We start from the raw sequence: 19,356 nt of genomic DNA on the forward strand, positions 1-19,356 counted from the left end.
GAGTAAGTATTTCTCTTTTGGCTTCACTTGTCAGGGACATTTTTCTGAGCAGTAGAGTTAGTTATTCAGTAAGCTAGTGAATATTTCCATTTGTATTTTCTATGCATGCAACAACTACCTAATGGCTACCAAAGCCTCCCCACGAACACCCTCAATTTTCTTCACATAATATAATTGTAATACACACTAATTCATAGAGAATGCCCATTCCTCTATCTTTACACAGGCATACACAGAAAGCACCAGTGTACCAGACAGAACTTGAGTTTAGAACTTCAGCAGTCTTGTATTTTGTATATAAGATGGCGACCCTGATGTTGCATACATCAGCTGCATAGAGTCAAGCATTCCTTAATATCCAAGCCCATGAAGAGTATATATGACCATTGGTTTGATGCATGAGAGCCAACACCAAAAGATCGGTTCAGAAGACTCCTACCTTTTTATTCTAAGAACCAAGTAACTAGCCTTAGTCATCCAATGGTATTTATTATTCACACAGCATGTCAAACAAGAGCGTCAAACTATACCATGGTCAAAGAGCCAACAGTTGGAGGAAAGCTTCCTCCCACCCCACAAATGCTGCAGTAAGACAAACTCTCTCCCTGCCCCCCCCCTTTGAAAGGGGGACTTGAAATTTGTGTCAGGAACGTCTTTTGCCATCCTTGTGAAAATATGTCCAAATTATCAGCCTTGGGAGGGGAAACGGGGGGGGGGGGGGGGGAATCAAACGAGGCAGGGATCATGTGGAAAAAATAGTCTGATTATGTGATCACATACTATCATAATGTACATCCATAAGGTGACCAAGTTAAGGTTGCCTGTGCAATCTCAAATCTGGCATTTCCTAACTTGACTTAGCAGCCTTAATAACATCCTTTTAACAAGTTCTTTGTTGAGTTTGCATACTGTGTTCTTCATGCAAGCTTGGAACGAGAACTCTAATAAGCTTCCACAATGAAATATGAGTGTCAGCTGGCAAACCTGGGCCAAAGGGTTGTTTCACCTGAAATACTGAATCAAACTCTATAGGTGTGAACAAAAACAAGGGTCTCACACACACTTAACCTGAAATGCAAGTATCTACAAATGGTTAGGTGCACACTCAAAAATTTCCGCATTACAAGCTATAATGCAGGACAACAGTAATTGATAATTTAAGGTCTCAGGTAGGACAATCGCCCTGGAATTTCCTTCTTGACCCCCAGCTGCCTGACTTCCACCCTCCTCCAAATCCCTTCTCAAAACCCAATTCAGTATTGGCTTATAAGCTTAGATGTTAGGTTTGTTTTTCATTTCAGATACTGTACATGCACTGCTCACTCACGTGAGCACACAACCTTACTGTCATTACCAACAATTCTTCCTTGTGCTAAGCCTCCCATTTTGTTTTTAAACGCCTCTTAATTTAGGGTCCAAACTTGTAAACCCTTACTACAGTGCTTCAGGTCAATGGGACTCCTCACAGCAGGAACCATTAAGGGTTTGTAGGATTGGACTTTAATACCATGAGCAACTCGTGGCAAGAGCTGTGCTCTGAAGTACCGTGCACATATATAGTGCTATATAAATAATAGATATTCCTGGTGCCATCTGAAAATTGATATTATGGAAAACTGCCCTGTTTCAAATTTCCATTTTTTTTTGTTTTCTCATGCCTGCTCACATTAGAGGTTCTGGTTTGCTATATAATGCAATTCTTACCTTTCCAGAATGATCAAAAGATCTCACTCTTGCTACTTTATGCTGCACAGTTGAATAATAAGCCAACTTGGTTAACGACCCACCTGTTATCAAAAACAAGACATCATGCATCTCAGATTCAGGCGTCAGACAGAATTTAGATACTTCTGCGTATTAGTTACCTAGCACAGTTTTAAGAATGGCTTGGATGCAAGCAGAACTAATTAGGCAAAGCTCTTTATTCAGTGAACCAAAGGACAGTCATTTGGGGACTGTCTTGGCATAGCTAGATCCAGATGCATTGCGGGAAGGTAGAAGCTCCACAGAAGGGACTCAAGCCCAACTGATGCTGGGGTGGCTGAAGATGAACAGAGGTCATGAGTTCACTTCCTAGTTACCTCACAGTATGCATGTAAACAGACTACTTGCTTGAGTAAGGGCTATTCAGGTGATTATAAATAGATGATTGCAGGATTGGAAATTTAACCTCCAGCCCCTCCAAGATTCAAGAAAGCTTCTTTCCCCCATGAAATAAAATCCCTTAGCACAGACAGGCTCTCTACTGGAGGTAATGAAATCAAGCTTTCAAACTGAATGTGATCATTTTTAAGGTTGTACATCAAGAATTATGACTTTGCTAGACAGAGTAGAAGACGTCTAAAAAAACAAAGCTTTTAAACTCACAAGTATCCAAGCCATTTTTGCCAACAGTTTATAGAATTGCATTAAAGGCAATATAATTACAATGTTCTTAGGAAAGTACTTTTTCAATCTAACTATTTTATAACTGCCAAAATAATTTAAGACTACTTGTTTTAAAGCAATGACAATTTCTTAAGGCTGTTGATCAGAATGTCGTAAGTGCTTGTTGCTTTGCATTACACAGAAATACTTTGATAGGCACCTTAAAAATATGCTTTCAAATGAAAACTGTTTCTCTTGCTTTAGTTGATTACATTTCCAGTATTTAGTGCGGTTGTCATCCAGAGTATGGGAAACACTTCACTTCATACAAGCAAAAGTGGTGCTTTCAAAAGGGTTTGCTTCAAACCCATTGGTAAATGTGAAATAATGTGTAGACTTCAGTTCACCTTTAAGGCTTCTCGGTTATCTATCACACACCTTCTTGCAATTCTATTTCTCCAGTACCATCCCATACAGGGATTACCCACTCTGACAACCCCACCCAAAACACAAACACACACACACACACACACACACACAGAGCTGACTGATTGTCTTTAAAATGGATCAGCATTGCCTATGCCCCAAGAAACCCAGCATCACCAAGAACACACACAGAGAACCAAAATCTGAGCAGTGACTGGAACCAAATTTTTAAAACTGTTTAGCCAGCACTCTACTAGCACATCAGTTTCCTTCATAATTTTATTTTACCTTCTGACTTTTGGACAGATGTTAATTTACAGGAGCCAATGCCCAAAAGCCTCTGGGCAATCTGAGAGGAAAATAAACCCCTATTTTAACCGCAAGTAGAAAATATTATTTAAAAGGTGTTATGGGCTACACATCACATAACTCCCTCCCTCCACTCCCACACACCTACATAGAAAGAAACACATCTTAAACCTTGCACCGAAGGATGCCAGTGATATGTTGTAGCCAACACAGGGCTACAACATATCAGGGCATTCAGAATCACAGATCCTGAAGGAAGATAGTGCCTCCTTTCCTCTTAGAACAGAGCCTAGGAGGGTTCTAGGTCTCGTGCTGCTGTTTTGCAAATAACTATACAATTAATTCTCCACCCTATCTCTCTCATCCAACTATTTGGAGAGGTGTCCCCTTATTAAGATCTGCATTTCTCTTAGAAAACATACAATGCACTCTTGTGGTCCACAGCAGCGTTCCGGATGCTGAACTGCCAAATCTCTCAGACATATCCTGTGATTTTTCCAAAATCCAAGTGAAAATCTGCATGCACTAAGCCATATCATACTGCTTCACTAACTGATTCCTGGACTGCACACGTCCCCCACTGGTAAATTCAGTGTCACGCTTCTGCAAACTAAAATTTGCAGCACTAAAGATTTGTAATTTAGGCAAATGAGGAAAGTGGGTTTTTTTGTTTTTGAAGAGTGGTACAGAGGAGACACTGAGTGCCAGACAGATTAAGCAGCATATGATGGTCAGTTCCACAAGACCAATTATGACCATTTATGGTAACAAAAGCAGTGAAACTTAATAACCCTCAGACCTTCTGAAGTCCCATTCTGATGCATCAGCTGAAACTGTCACTTCCAGTTGATAAGAAAATAACTTTTTACCCTTCTCCTAGTTTTAACTTCAAAATAGAAATTCAGAGATCAACACAAGCTTGATGGATCTCTGCTGAGAAGGTACATTTACCTTCCCAACCTCTAAAAATAGGGAAATATAAAAGATAGGGATGCTTTGAAATTAAAGTGGTGTTTGTAAAGCACTTTGAGATCCCTAGATGAAAGGCACTGCAGAAGTACAAAGTTATTTCTTGATATCTACCTTGCACTGCAATTCTCTATCTAGCTAAATTGCTTTTAGCTTTATTTTCCCAGTTTGGAATTTAACCTGAGCTGCTTCACTTGCACCTAGAGAAGTATCCTGTCTCCCTTTGTGCCATTCTTGCAATGATCAAGTGCTGGCAAGGAATATGAAAAGCTGGGGGAAATCTATCCCTTCAGCCTCTGTTCCCTGGCATAAAGGTTCAACAGTGTCACAACAAGTAACATAGTAGTTTCATCTTCCCATTTGTTTGTTTTCATTTTTTGATTATATTGTGAAATGCTATGCACCTTGGTCCAAGATGTCAAGACCTTTGTGTATATGCCCATTGGGTTTTCACCAGTGCATATTGGTACTTTCACAGAGAAATATCCAGTGGTGAGCTGGAGCCGGTTCGCATCGGTTTGTTAGAACCAGTTGTTAAATTTAGAAGCCCTTTTAGAACTGGTTGTTCTGCGAGGGACAACTGGTTCTAAAAGGGCTTCTAAATTTAACCGGTCAAAAGTGGCACCTTAAGCGCCGACTCCATGGGTGTTCCAGCCTGGGTGCACCGGGGCTGGAGCACCCAAGGGGAAAATTTGGTGGGTGCAGCGAATCAGCTGAAGGGAGGAGGTGGAGCGGAGGTGAGGCGAGCTGGGGCCGGGCACAGGGTGGGGAGCTGCCGGTGGGTACTCTGCATCCACCAATTTTCCCCGCGGGTGCTTCAGCCCCAGTGCACCCAGGGAGTCAGTGCCTAAGGTGCCACTTTTGATGTGATCAGTGGGGGAGCGACTGCTCCCCCTCTAGCTACGTTCTCCCTATGAGCCAGAGGGACCTGCCAGATGCTTCCTGGGAGCTGCCCCAGGTAAGCACCACCGGGACTCCTCACCTCACCCCCTGGCAGGTACCTCTGGCTCTTAGGGGTGGGGTGGGCACCCACTACGGTGGCCCATGAGACCCTCCTGCCCAGTTCTGGGGGCAGTCAGGGGACAGAGGAGGGAGGTGGATGGGGCAGGGGTCCTGGGGGGTGGGGGTGGGCAACAACCCCCTCGTTGTTAAGATTTTGGCAGCTCATCACTGGAAAAATCCCATCTCCCTAGGTGGCTGTGGGAAATGCACACACATCCAGCTGTCAATATAGATAGGCTACTGGCATACTATAAATTCAGAAATTAGCCTTTCCTCCACCATCGCCCCCACAGTCCTTACATTCTCCCTAAAGCAAGGGGAGGGGGAAAGCAGGAGGAAAATCAGGAAAAAAAGACATGGCTAACAATACTATGTCTTTCTCCTGAATGTGTTTTTTGAGGGGGTGGGTAGAAGACAACGGCGTCAGAGTTTGTCTACAATGTAAGCTCAGGGTTAGTACAACTCGCATTAGCAGACCTTGGGGTTGTCAGCCTAGGTTTTGAGTATCCCTACGCTCACTTCTAATCTGAGGTTAGGAATAGTTGAACCCCCAGCTCAACCTGGGGCTCCAGCATCTATGCGGCCCAGCGTTCAACCAGGCGTATCCCAGTCGTCCTAGCACCCTCTCACACTGTGACCGCTCTAGCCTTTGTCTGCGGGGCAGCATGGGGAAACCTGACCGTCCACCAAGCTTAACTGTCCAGAGGACAAAGAAAGTCAGCCCCTGGGCCTGTCAAATACTTTTGAAGGACGCCCCCGAGCACAAGTCCGGAGGGGCTGCATCTACACCGAAAAGCAGCAGGGCTTGAACCCTGGGTCGCAGGGTGGGCGCCTGGGGCCGAGGCCTGAGTTAGCCTGATGTGTGTGCCAAGTTCTGCCTCCAGGCCCGCTCTCCCGAACCGTGCACCCGCCCGCGCCGAGGCAGCCCGGCCCCCCTCCCGGGGGCTAACCCCCTTCACTCCTCTCCCTTGACGCTGCGGAGGCCTCCCTCAGAGGGGCCCGTCCCCTAGCCCCCTCCCCGGGGTCGCCCCCTCTCCTAGGCTGCTGTCCTCCGGCCCCCTTTCGTCTCCCCCGCAACGGGCCCCACCCCGCTCTCCTCGGCTGGCCCCTCCAGCCTGTTTACCACCCCGGCCGGCCCGTTAGCAGCCCCCGGCGGCATGCTGGGACTTGTAGTTCGACTGCCCGCCCTCTGCCTCGCCACGGGAGAGCCTCTGGACCACAACTCCCGTCATGTCCCGCTTCGCCAGCCCGCCGCGGCGCACGCCGGGAGCCGTAGTCCCTCTCCCGCTCCAGGCAGTGTGCGTCGCGCCCAGCGGGACTGCATTTCCCAACGTGCCCTGCGCGCCACTGGCTGCCCGTCCCGGCGGTTTCCCTGAGCGGTCAGAGCCGCTCCCCGCCCTCGACCGCTGCCGCCCCCGAGGCGCCCGCCCGGTTACCGATGTCTATGGCGAAGCACTTGGCGTTCTCCAGGTTGCGGAAGATCTCGTCAGGTGGGAGAGTGATGCTCTTGTCCAGGCTGCTGTCACTGCCGCTGCTGGTACCTCGCCCGGCCCGCTCCGCCATTTTGAACGCCACCCACCACCTTGTCTGGCCTCATCGGTATGCAAATATATGCGCATATATTTACATATTAATATGATATGTGCCCATATTATGCAAATGAGGCCAGGCTGGGGCTCCCTAAAGCTTTACCAGCATTCATCCTTTTTGCCCAGGGCAGTGTGAGAAGGTGGATCGTGGCCCCATTTTATCTGCAGCCGAAAAAGTTATGAGGGGGTGGAACTGGGCTCCATATTTTTTACCTTACAAAGTTATTGGTAGGTTAGAACTTTGATGCCAAATAATCTGCCCGCCCCCCCAAAAGTTACAGGGGTCTAGATCTATGATCTACAACGTTATAGGTGTGTGAGGGTCTGGATTCACTTTTATTTGCACCTCGGAGTTGCTGAGGGGTTTCCACCTGGCCCCTTTCATCCTCAGCCCACAAAGTTACTGAAGAGATGGTAGGGGGTGTGTTGGGGGTTTGTGTTCCATTTCATCTGAAGTCCCAAAGTTATTGAGGGAAAAGGCACATTGATACAAATAATCTGTTTGCCTCTTCTCTAATATAGCATCATCATTTATTTTTATTAGCAATGATACTTTCTATGGGTCTCTCATCCAAGGATCTCAAAGTACCTTATGATCATAAATTGTTGTTAATAATACTAGTACACTATAATATCCTGCGCTTACAGTAGATCACCCCAAATAAATACTCGTAGTTTGCAGGTCCTCCCTGCTCTTGAGAGAGTTTGTACCCCCGCTCCATTTTTGGTGAGAGAAAAGGAGATTTTTCCAGGTATTGCACAAAAAATTGAGGACAAATTATTGCGAATGGATTCAGTAACACATTATCTTTTGATAGCTAATCTGAAGACCCCCAAACCCACCCAAATGAGAAAGGTGTTGCAGCTTTCCGTAATATTGCTGTTTCATACTGACACAGTGCTTGAACTGGGCCACAGGGTGGCATAGCACAGTTGGAGATTACAGTTCTGCTTGTGCAGCAAACATCACATGATCCCTCCCTGAAAACGTATAAGTCAAAACTGGAGTGATGGTTCAATGTGGGTAAAGAAGACAGGAGTTTTTGGAGGGTAAAGTCAGAGTCAAACAAATGTCTCTACCTGTCATAAACTAACGATAGGGCAAACAGCAAGAGAAGTGGCAATACATAGAGCTTACATTGATGCAGGGGCATTGCTGGAAACTCCAACAATTGAGATATTTATACAGGACTAGACAAAATACTAGCAAATGTGCTGTAGGAGACACATTAGATGAGACCTGACAGACCTCTAATTTCTGTGATTCTAGGTGGGATACATTCCCTTATTGCAAACACCATTTTTTAGCTCCTTGCATATATGCTTCTGCATTCTCAGGTAAAACATTTGCACTAACAAATATGAGGTAAAGGCAGGTTGGTGTGGAATGGAGGTACATTTGGGTTTAACTGAAATGAGGGAGAGTTAAGGGTTATCATCAGCTTAATAGCTCCCAGTATTCCTTTTTCTCTGAATAAAGGGATACCTTGTTGGCCTAACATATAGTTTGAGTTTTGTAACCTCTAACTTTCCCACTCTGTGGCCCTAATACTGCTCCCATTCACATCAGTGTTGTGGGTTCAAGCCCCAGGTATACTGGCTTTTCCCCGCAAGGAAGAATTAAGTAGCTACAAATATTTCTGCTTTATGTGGAAAACCATTTGGATCTAAATTTTGTTGCATCTCTTACTACTAACTGTTGCTGCCCCACATCTATTTAATATATAAAAAGAAGGGAATTAAACATTAAGTGCCTAGCAAAGTTTATTTTCACTTATGAAGTTATTTCTTCCTTACTTGAAGTGGATTCTCTGTTTCTAAAATGATGGCCCTCATTTTTCTCATTCATAGATACATCAGAGCCACCCCGGACCTATCAGTCTGAATATGGGACCGAGACCCAAGAGCTCCTGAGTTAAATCCAGCTGTGACACTCACCTTTTCTGTGATGTTGGGTAAGTCACTTGGGTCTAAGTGTCTAGTGACGTTTGGTTGTCTTCATTTTGGGGGAGTGATTTCTGAAGGTGCTGAGCGCTCACAACTCCAGTTGAAGTCAGTGAAACTGTATACCTTTATCACCTTGGAAAATCAGGTCTTAGACATCTGAAATTGGGCATCTGAAGATTAGGGGCTTGTTTAGAATATTTTTACTTTAATCTCTGTCTCAGTTCTTCTATATTTAAAGTGGGAATCATAATATGTAAGGGCTTAATATTATTGTTGGACGTCTGCAAGGTGTTTGATTTTGTTTGTTAAAGGGGTATCTAGCATGTGACTAAGAAGCTGCAAAATGAGCAGTTAAAAGTACAGTACTAAAGTTAAGTGTCTCAGTCTTTGAACTAATTTGTGAGTAGCCTTGTTAAATGAATATGAGATCTATGAGAAGTCTGCTGTAGAATCATATTTATTGGATTCTTCCCCTTAGCAAGGGCTTTGCTTTCCCCTTACTGTCTTCTGGCACAGTCTCAACAACTCAGGGATACCAGCCATGAGTATAGTGGATTTGCCTTATTAAACCCAAAGGCAGACACCAAATGGCCCATTAAAACATTTCCCCTCTGAATTAAAGAAATCCTCTGACTCTGGATAGTGAGTGTTGAGGGTGGGCATTCTGCTGCATTATAGAATGTGAGTGCTTGATCCTGCAAACCCTTACTCACATGAGTAATCCCTATTCACAGTTTCCTCACTGCTGAGGAAGGCTGACTATGGCTCCTTCTGGATCTTGTCAGTGCCATTCTGTATGTTAATCAATAGGAGTCATTCAAATTACAGTGCCTTAGATCAAACTTTACAAATCTGGGTTGCTCCACAGCTGAACTGTGATCTTTGTGTATCTATTGTGAGGTCTCCTATGGTAATTCTTTAAAGAGCACTATCCTGTGAAGCCTCTGTCAAAGGGGCATCAGTTAGGGATTTCTACACAGAAGAGAATAACTTGCTGCATATAGATTCAGTAATCAGATTTTATTTTAACAGTGTGTAAAGTTTCTGCAACTTTTGAAATTCAAAATGGTTTCAAACACAGATCATACAATCGGTGCACCTGACAGATACACATCAGAGCATCCTCTGAGGATTATAGTGAATAGACTATCTTCCATAACATTATGGTACCAAAAATGTAAATATAACTTGTACAGTTGCCTTTCATGAAAGACTTTTGCTAAATATTTCTTGTAAAACCGACAACACAAGTTGATACTTTCCTTCTTATGAGGATACAAAACAAGTTACTGCCTTTATAAAAGGCATTGCATATCCTGAACATAACAAACAATACTCTGCTTTTAAGAGTAATACATCCTGAAGAATCTCCTCTACTTAGCTTGAGTTATGGTGTAACACTTTTCCAAATACACTCAATAAACTCTATAAACATTATAGAACCCCTTACAACAACAATATGAGAGCCAGATTTTCAAAGGTGCCCACTAAGATTGAATGCTCACCTTATGATTTGTGGGACATTGATTTTTCACAAGTGGTGAACTCCCACAATTCCAGTTGAAATCAAGTGGAGTGGGATGCTGCACGCTTCGAAAATCAATGTTCTGTGAGTCTCAGGTTGGGCCGCTAAAATTGGAGGCACTCCAGTTGAGTGGACGCTTTTGAAAACTGTAGCCTAAACTTCCTAGAAGTTACTTCTTTCTAAACAAATACACTCAAAAACCTCAGCAAGGTTAAAAAACCATTAAAAGTTCCCTTTTGAACAACTCCTCAGTCATCCTACCATGAGGATTACTTTGCACATTCTTTTAGAATAGCTACCTCTCCGCGTGGTGGGAGCATTTAGATCCTTCTAGAAGGGAAATTGACATCCAAGCATAAGTATGCTCTGTAAAAGGAAAGTATTCTTCCCTACTCATTAGAGGAGTGAGAGGACTTGTACAGCAAGTCACAGTCTCCTCTGGAATATGAGTGAATGTCCAGAAACCATACAGAAGTCCTTCTAATCTACCAGGGCCTCCAAAGTCTGCTGGTGGGTTTCAGTGCTGCTTGTTTTGCAGACATTTGGTGGGCTGCAGAGGATGGAGCTGGAGAATTTGAGTCCTTGGCTGTAACTTTAGGCCTTTGGAAGTGGCACAGCAATTTCATCTGGGTTTCTGTGTTTGCAGAATGGAGAGACAAGAACTGCAGAGCCTCTTTGAGGCACCAGGAATACCCTTCACTGTAATCCTGCTGCAGGTTTGTAGAAGTGGGTGCAAAATCTGGGAAGAGAGAAAAGATGGAGATGGGTTTTAGATAGGGACATCTAGGCTGGAGTTTGGACCGGGGATAAATACAGCACAGGGGAGTTATTTAGAAGCAAAGGGGAAGGCACTTACTTTGACTGTATTTTAGGTAGCTGACAGTCATCTCCAGGATGTCAGCTTTCTCCAGCTTGGAGTTGGGCTGGTGTCTCTGGAACTCCTCCTCCAGCAGGAGTTTCAGCTGCTCGATGCTACTGTTAATCCGGTCCCGGCGCAGCTTCTCTACAATCGGCTTTCTCAGCTGTAACACAAGAGAGGAGAGAAAGTTAGTGACCACATTTCTCTTTTCCATCCATTTCCCAACTTCTCTGTGTAATCAGCTCAGCCTGTATCAACCACTTGCCCTTTAGTCAGTGCATGTTGCAATATGCAGTGGATACTTACTCTGTTTTTCTCTTTGGATGTTAAGATTTCCAGTGAGATAGTATTGGGTGCCATTATCCCAAATGTTCAAGTGCAGGTTTCACTTCCAATCTTGCTGTTTAGCCAGTGCAGAAAGGAGCTGGAAAGCTCTTCTATTTATACCCATAAGCTGCATACAAATGTCTGGGTCCTAAGCTTCTTTGAGTTTCCCACACTCACTAGCCAATCCATGCATTTACCAGGACAATAGAGAAAGCATCTATTACAGCATGGTAAATTGACTGTGAATTGCCTGGGGATAATACTGTGCTCCCAAAGGAGCAGGTGGACTGGGGAGCGTGTTACACAATAGAGACTGGCCTTGGAGGGAACGTGGGAAAGCATTCGTAGTCATTATAATCAGTCTTGTGCCTGATGTTGGGAACATCAACATCTCAATATGCTGCCTTTTCCCAGGCTGCGGTGAAATTAAGCACAGAAGACAGCTCCCTGGAAGGGAAAATGTCCCCTACTTTCCTGTGCCCAGAAAAGAAGCTGTAAAGGGAAAAGTGCAGAATTAGAGAGACTAAACATTTTCATTGACATTAAACCGTGCTTAGATGAATACAGTGCTTGTCAATTTTCAGGCAACTGTGATCAAAATCAAAAGGGAAAACACATGTTTTTGGGGAAGGGATCTTTTTAAGAAAGATACAGTTCAAAATGCTTTTCTCCCCATCTTTTATAGACATTTTGGTTCCTCTGTCATTCTTTAAAAGTCTTAAATCTTTCTTTTTTGCTTTTTTTTCTGGGCAATCTCAATTCCTCCTATGATGGTCTGGCAAATCTGTACAATAATAATTAATAGTTGCTTTGCCCTTCCCTGACATCTTCCATTTGATATCTCAGAGCATTAGACAAATAATCATGAACTAAGCCTCACAACACTCTCCTGTGCCTCAGCCCCCATGTGCAATAGGGGAATATCTTCCTTAACACATGGGGAAACTGGGGTACCAAGGAAATCATGTCCTCACCCACACTCGGCCTCAATTATCCTATCTGCAAAATGGCTATAATACTGCAAGATTTCCTGACTCCTAGTCCAATCTCTCTCTCTGTCTCTCTCACATACAAGCACCATTTTTTTTCCAATATGTTTGACTGTTTTATACCCCATATGCATTAGATATATTTGGCACAGTCAAATCTGCCACAGGGAAGTGTGAGAATAGCACACAGGTGGGAATATTTTCTAAATAAATAAATAATATTTGTTTTATTTTTCATCTGACCTGATGCCAGAAATCTTGGATCCTGTTCCAGAGACGCTGGCTCAGTGATTAAACTGGCTTAGAGAAATGCTTTTCTGGTCACTTCTTCCCTTACCACAGGCCCTGCACTCATGAGTATTTTGACTATTAATAAAACATATAGACCCCGATTCATGTTTCTTTCTTAATTTATATCATCAATGTAATCATCATCCTCACTGTTTAATGGTTAAAGCATTGCTTAACAGCCTTCAAGTCGTAAAATGACATAAAAGGTTGTTATAAAGAGGTGGGTGATAAATTGTTCTTCTTAACCAATAAGGCCAGGACAAGAAGCAATGGGCTTAAATTACAGCAAGGGAGGTTTAGGTTGGAAATTAGGGAAAACTTCCTCATTGTCAGGGTAGTTAAGCTGGAACAAATTGCCTAGGGAGTTTGTGGAGTCTACATCAGTGGAGGTTTTTAAAAGCAGGCCAGAGGTGGTCCAGATAATACGCAATCCCGCCTCAGCTGTCCAGTCTTACATTGCTGCGATTCCCCATCAGACACACACACAGCTACACACATAAGTTCAGAGGATGGACTGCAATTGAATAGTGTAATCCTAAAGAACAATCAGAAGTAGTGTACTGGAAAAAACCACCCCCAAAGTCACACAACATGCACACAGGAAATACGGGGGATGGTAACAGAAAGGAACCACTCGTGGTCACAGTAAAAACACCTTTTGGGGGGGAAAGGTTTAAGATGCCATTTAAAGTGGAGTGGGAGGGTCTGAGATGTCAGTAAGTTCCACTCTCTAGGGAGGGCTCTGAGATGTCAGTAAGTTCCACTCTCTACCACACCAGAGGCACAGTCACCTGCTGACCGGAGCCATGATGTTAGAATCTAGAATCATGTGGTGTCAGAGCAAGTATGTGAGATCTTGTTTTGACAGAGGCGCCAATTCTTTCTATCATGCCTGGTCAAACTGCCATGTTTGCTTGGAGCACCATTGATTTCAGTGGGGTTTGGTGTGTGCAGATTTGTCCTCTCAGGAGCTACACGTTCCAGAATTGTAAGCTGGGGCCTGAGAGAGTACCCAGAGCCAGAAATAATAACATCTAGCACTTATATAGTGCTCTTCAGCAGTAGATCTCACAGTATCACTGTTCCCATTTTACAGATGGAGAAATTGAGGTGCGGGGGGGGAGTGACTTTGCCTTCCTCTGTGGTGTGGGGCATGGGTCACTTGTGGGGGTTTTTTTTTGGTTTGTTTTTCCAACTAGAGTAAATGGGGGATTCTCTGTAACATGAAACCCTTAGATCAAGATTTGAGGACGTCAGTAACTCAGACAGAGGTGATGGGCCTACTACAGGGCAGATGAGATTCTGTGGCCTGTGATGTGTGGGAGGTCAGACTAGATGATCGTGATGTTCCCTCCTGGCCTTAAAGTCTGAGTCTAAGATCATCCAGTGTGTCAGTGGCCAAGACAGGAATAGAATACAGATGTCCTGAGTCCCAGTCCAGTGCTCTATTCCCTAAGCCAGACTTCCTTTCACAGAACCCAGCTCTTCAGCTCTGCTGTTCACAGATTAAGGACCTAATTTTCTACATGCCTCAGTTTCCCCATTGTTACAAAGACGTTAATGAAAGCCTCATCTAACACTCTTTGTCAACCTTTTAAAATGCAGAGAAAAAACAAATAAACTTTTTTCTCTAAGCTCACTGTATGACCTCTCCATACTTCAGTTTCCCCATATGAAAAATTGGGCTGACAATGGTATCACGTATGGCTGCATGTAAATAATAACACACACACCGTTGCTGAAAGGGCGAATCTGTTACAGTTTGAAATCCTGCAAGTATATTTTACTGGTCATAAAATTTTGTCATAAAGTTATCTAGCTGTTTTTATGAATCAGTTGCTGTAGTAGTTAACTCCATGACTTCATGTGACAATGAGTTCCTTTCAGTTACCCCAGGGCGTGTTATATGTTAATAGCTTATTCATTATTTTTTATTGTTTTTCAAAGCACGTGGGTGACTCAGCAACACAAGTCCCGTTAAAAGTCTGCCTCTAGGTCACTTTATACATTTTGAATTATTATTATTATTACTTATTATTTTATTTTATATTAGCCAATACAGGATGACACACACTTTGATCACTGTTGTATCTCACGGTGAAAATATAATGCAAAGCTCTGTACAGGATCAGCAGTATGTCACATGCATTGGACAGGAAGTCCTGCCACACGCTGGATGAGAGGGGATGTGTTTTCAGCAGCAGAAGGGCACCATCAGGTGGGAGGTTTCCTTCAGCCAGAGAAGCTTTTGATCCAATTTTCAATTCTGAAAATATGAAATGAGTGGTTTTAAATAATGCCATCCTCTCCCCGGCACAATGCCTGGGAACGCAAAGGACTGAACCAGCCCTTATTGATTAAAGCATTATCCCTTTCTCCGAGTGCTGGCCAGATGGTATAGAAGGCATTAGCTTTCTGCTCAGGACCTGCAGAAGCACACTTCTATTGTTGACAGTTTAACACTGTGAATGGAGTGATGTGTGGGAAACTCTCAAAATTCCGGACTCACACCATCTGAGGTGAATGGTGAACTAGGCAGGCTGCCTTGCATTGCATGCACAAAACAACAAGCCTCTGGGGTTACAAACTCCAGCTTCCCTCTCTCTGTGTCATCAGTTGGAAAAGACCAGAGCTCTAGCACCACCCTCCTGTTTTCTGCCTCACCCCCCTCCCCATTCACAAATCAAAGAAATAAGCCAGTCCTTTCATATTTGCTTTGATTGTATTATGCAGGTCTAAATACTTTATAGTAAGTGAATATTTGTGAATTAGTATTTCCTCACATGGTAATCTCAGATTAATAAAATCCCTAATTTTTCCACGGTATGCATCCGATGAAGTGAGCTGTAGCTCACGAAAGCTCATGCTCAAATAAATTGGTTAGTCTCTAAGGTGCCACAAGTACTCCTTTTCTTTTTGCGAAGACAGACTAGCACGGCTGTTACTCTGAAACCTAATTTAAGGCTGCCACATAAGTAGATTCGTATGTAATGTATATTTTATTTATTTCCACAAGGAAGAACAAACATTGACTATATAATCATTATCACCTCTGAATATGGTGGAAATCAGAGCATCAAGGTGATTAGAATGGGATGCTACTGTACTTTAGCTGGAGTCATATTCTCCCCCCCCCCAAATATTCACTATTACATTTGAGCACCCGCAAAGCATCTTTGTGCATCAACATATCTTTATGTAAGTAGTCTATTCAGTAGGTCAAACTCTTCCCTGTGATATTGCCATCAATGAAGTTACCCCAGGGATGAATTTGTCTGCCTCTATCTCATGTCCTTTGCACCACTTTTTTTAGTTTATCCCATGTAACATCATTGTCTTATTTTCTTTAACCCTGCAACACAATTTATGAGTCAATTTGAATGAAAAATACATGGTCTATTCAGAGTGGTAGCTGTGTTAGTCTGTGCAAAAACAATGAGGAGTCCTTGTGGCACCTTAGACTAACAAATTTATTTGGGCATAAGCTTTCGTGGACATCTAAGATATTTGCCCTTCTGGAAGAAAATAATTTGTATTGTCAACAGTCTGTTTGTCTTTAATAAAAGGTTAGTAACTAAAATGTTGGTCTTGTTTCCGTCTGGCAAACATGGCTGTTTTTTGTTTAGTTTTGCTTTTTAAAGGGAAGCTGAAAAGTTCAGTTTCCGTAGCAGTTTGTCCTTTAAAAACATGCTTGTGCTCCAAGATCACCCATTGTGGGAAGGGTTTGTGGCTTTCAACTAGCAGTAACTGTAGGGGAAGCAGAGAACGTTGTTTTGTGTGAGACTCACAAAAATCGTTATAAGTTGTTTCCCCCCCTCCCCGGTTCCCTTCCCCTCCATTGTTAATGGAATGATAGATTTAAAGAAACAAACCACAACATGCACAAAAGACACTGGAATCTAGATTGTACTAATCAGGTAATTCCAATTTTTGTAGATCTGCTAACTGCAGTGGTCTAAATAATTACCCTCTTCTTTGTATGAAGTGGTGTTTTAGCAGTGTTGATCCCAAGATATTAGACAGACAAGGTGGGTGAGATAATATGTTTTATTGTACCAGCTTTTGAGTTTGCACAGAGCTCTTCCTCAGGTCTGGGAAAGGTACTCCGAGTGCCACAGCTAAATACAAGGTGGAACAGATTGTTTAGCAAACATGATTAACACATATTTCAAGGGACCTATTCTAGGTGAAGTGGTCATTAACACCTCTCCTGTCACAAGGGGGAGAGAAGGAGGAGGGAAAAAGCTGGGAGGGGTGGTTAGTGAGTTATGGATTGTTGTAATAAGCCATAAATCCAGTGTCTCTAAACAGTCCATGATTTTTAATGTCTAACAAAGTTATTAATTTAAGCTCCCAGGCTCATCTTTTGAAGGTGTTGTGCAAGCTTCCTTTGAGGATGAGGACTGAGAAGTCAGATACAGAACCATCACTTTGTGAGAAGTGTTCACTCACAGGTGATTTGGTGGTTTTGTCTTTTTTTATAATTTTTTATGAGAGAGTTCATTCAAGAGCGTAGTGATTGTCTTGTTTCACCCATATAGTTGCTATTGGGGACATATAGTGCACTCTCTTCATTGTAATGCTTCCTGTCATATTTCATTGCTGTGAAATATGGACCAGATCTTGAGAGATGGACTGCAGCTGAGCACTTAAGCCATTGCACCTGTGACGTTCATTTTCTCAGTGGCCTTGTTCAATCATGAATCACGTTAACAGTCAATAGCAGCACTGTGAATATAGGACAGCTTCAAAACTATGATAAGAATCACTGAGGAGAATAGAGGGGCTGATCTATCTAGTTACGTTCATTATTTTGTATTGATTAAATATTGGCACCAGAAATCAGTGATGTCACAAAGGCTGAGTCTTCTGTACACTATGGCCATGTGACCCCCACCTGCTGTAAGGCCAGGCCTTAGTGTAGATGAGAATCAGGCCCATAACATTTTATCAGTCATAACAATCAAATGCATACAGGGTTGCCCCCGCCCCTCTTTTTTTTTTTTTTTTTTAACTCCCATCTCATCCTGGGTGACTATCCCCATTCTTGGCACTCTCCCGCCCTTGGGAAGCATGCTGTTTATTATGCTGATCCTACAGCCCAGGGATACTCTTCTGACAAAGACCCTATTAACCTCAGAGTGTGGGCCTGAGTTTTTCAGAGTTTCCCACACTTTCTTCCCTATTTATGACATTCAAGGGAATCACAAAAGAAGCGTGCCTCACAACAGCCCCCATTAGTGACACTCTTTGACTCCGCATTGTGATTACCAGCAATTCCTGTCCCAATAGACCATCTGGAGAGCTATTTTCCCAAGGAGCACATTGATCGATCAGTATTATCCAGGCCCTTTTAAAACTTGGGAATGTTATGCTCTTTGACACTAAATAGGTGGCTTGAGGATGGATTGTCAGCTCGATTTTAAGATATCTAAGGTGCAGAAAAAGATGATGATTGTTCTTTTAAAACACACACACACACATGCAGTATCGATACCTTTCATGAGACAGGGTGACATGAAGTCAGGAAGTAGCATAAAATGCAAAAGAGGGTTATGTGAATGTAATGCTGGATGCACAGCCCAGGAGAATAAACTTCACTCTTTATCCACAGAGCAGGTACAACCCTGGCAGTGGAAATGCAGGCGTCTCTCTTCTTGATTTATACCAGGATGAGTGGAAGGAGACACCTGCCTTATGGGCTTGATTCTGATCTCACACCAGTTTTTCACAGATTTTTCTGATTTTTTCCTGATTTAAACCAGCGCAAGCGAGGTCAGACTCAGACCCAGCAGTCCCTAAACTCTTGTTTTCAGAGTTTTTCTTTTCTGTTTTTCTGTCTGACTTCGTCAGTTTAAACTCAATCCATGTGTGATGTTGCTCAGTGTGATTTTTAGCAAGCTTCTGTGGCTCAGTTTACTCCAAGTAGATGTAGGTTAGCTCCAAGGGCTTGTCTACACTACCGCGCCAGGTCGATCTAAGATATGCAACTTCAGCTACGTGAATAGCTTGACGGTTTGACAGTTATGTGCAGATTTAATTTCCTTGGGAATTGTAGATAGGGAAAGTAAAACCTCAACATCCCGTGCTGAGCTTGCTTGGGAGTGGGATTTCTCTGGAGGAGTGGCACTTCTTAAGTGTGAGGGAAATCTAATCGTAGATAAGGGATGTGGTTTGAAAGTGACTGTAAAAAACGCTGTCTAGCTGTATCACTGGGTGGCTGACTCCTTAAGAGGAGATGGACTTCAGTGCCTAGGGAAACAAAGATAAGAGGGCCTAGAGAAGCAGAGGGGTTCTCTGCAGGGAAGAAGGAAGAGAGCAGGAAGGAAGTGCTGGGAGTTGCTGCCAGTGCTTAGTAAAAGAGTAGGAAGACAGACTAGATCCTCAGGACAGGAGGACTGGGTCCATCTTGAGGCTGGCATGTAGATGCTGTGTGGGTTTCTGTGTTGTTGGTTTGGCATTGGTAGGTATATCCTAGATGGGGTGGACTTCTGTTAAATGATATAGCCAGAGGGCCAAGTCACTGCAGCAGCCACACCAGGCTGCAGGGTTCTTTGAGATGCCCTGAGAAGGGGGAACTGATACTGTATTGTTCTAGAGACACCCTAGGCCATGAGGGGACGCTCAGTGGATGATGACCTCTAACACTGGTGCAGTCAGCAGGATTTCTCCTGTGAATCCCCGTTAGTTAGAGCAGAGGATGGAGGAGAGGAAGCCAAAAAGCAGCAGCTGTAGTTAAGCCGTGGGGTCAGCAGT

General features: G+C 43.4%; 3 protein-coding genes across 4 annotated transcripts in view; 1 reads left to right on the forward strand and 2 right to left on the reverse strand.

The window, feature by feature from the left end:
* PANK4 (pantothenate kinase 4 (inactive)) overlaps nt 1-6,642 on the reverse strand; it is a 28,702-nt gene extending 22,060 nt beyond the window's left edge. Inside the window, exons 1-2 of the mRNA XM_077837032.1 lie at nt 6,510-6,642; nt 1,705-1,787 (exon numbers count right to left, since the gene is read on the reverse strand). Of these exons, the coding sequence (XP_077693158.1) occupies nt 1,705-1,787; nt 6,510-6,636 (210 nt within the window). The 5' untranslated portion in view covers nt 6,637-6,642. The remainder of the gene's footprint in view (nt 1-1,704; nt 1,788-6,509) is intronic.
* LOC144276758 (transcription factor HES-5-like) overlaps nt 6,339-19,356 on the forward strand; it is a 34,184-nt gene continuing 21,166 nt past the window's right edge. The window contains exons 1-3 of one of the 2 annotated variants that reach the window (XM_077837043.1): nt 6,339-6,610; nt 8,514-8,617; nt 10,781-10,850. The gene's annotated coding sequence lies outside the window, so the exon portion shown is untranslated. Of the gene's footprint in view, nt 6,673-8,513; nt 8,618-10,780; nt 10,851-19,356 lie in introns of both variants that reach the window. The other variant, XM_077837042.1, reaches the window with a different exon arrangement.
* Nucleotides 10,620-11,353, reverse strand: HES5 (hes family bHLH transcription factor 5). The gene is made up of 3 exons (XM_077837044.1): nt 11,300-11,353; nt 10,991-11,156; nt 10,620-10,873 (listed from the first exon to the last, which is right to left on the reverse strand). Exons 1-3 carry the CDS (start codon nt 11,351-11,353, stop codon nt 10,620-10,622), a joined length of 474 nt encoding a protein of 157 aa, XP_077693170.1.

The sequence above is a fragment of the Eretmochelys imbricata genome, chromosome 18 (assembly GCF_965152235.1).
Source record: "Eretmochelys imbricata isolate rEreImb1 chromosome 18, rEreImb1.hap1, whole genome shotgun sequence".
In the NCBI taxonomy this organism is placed as follows: Eukaryota; Metazoa; Chordata; order Testudines; family Cheloniidae; genus Eretmochelys; species Eretmochelys imbricata.

Bases quoted from the DNA above. Each gene is read 5' to 3' on its own strand.
- HES5 (XM_077837044.1), bottom strand. From the start codon at position 11,353: ATGGCACCCAATACTATCTCACTGGAAATCTTAACATCCAAAGAGAAA. The intron at 11,157-11,299 runs GTAAGTATCCAC...CTTGTGTTACAG, and splicing joins CATCCAAAGAGAAAAACAGA to CTGAGAAAGCCGATTGTAGA. The intron at 10,874-10,990 runs GTAAGTGCCTTC...CTCTCTTCCCAG, and splicing joins CTACCTAAAATACAGTCAAA to ATTTTGCACCCACTTCTACA.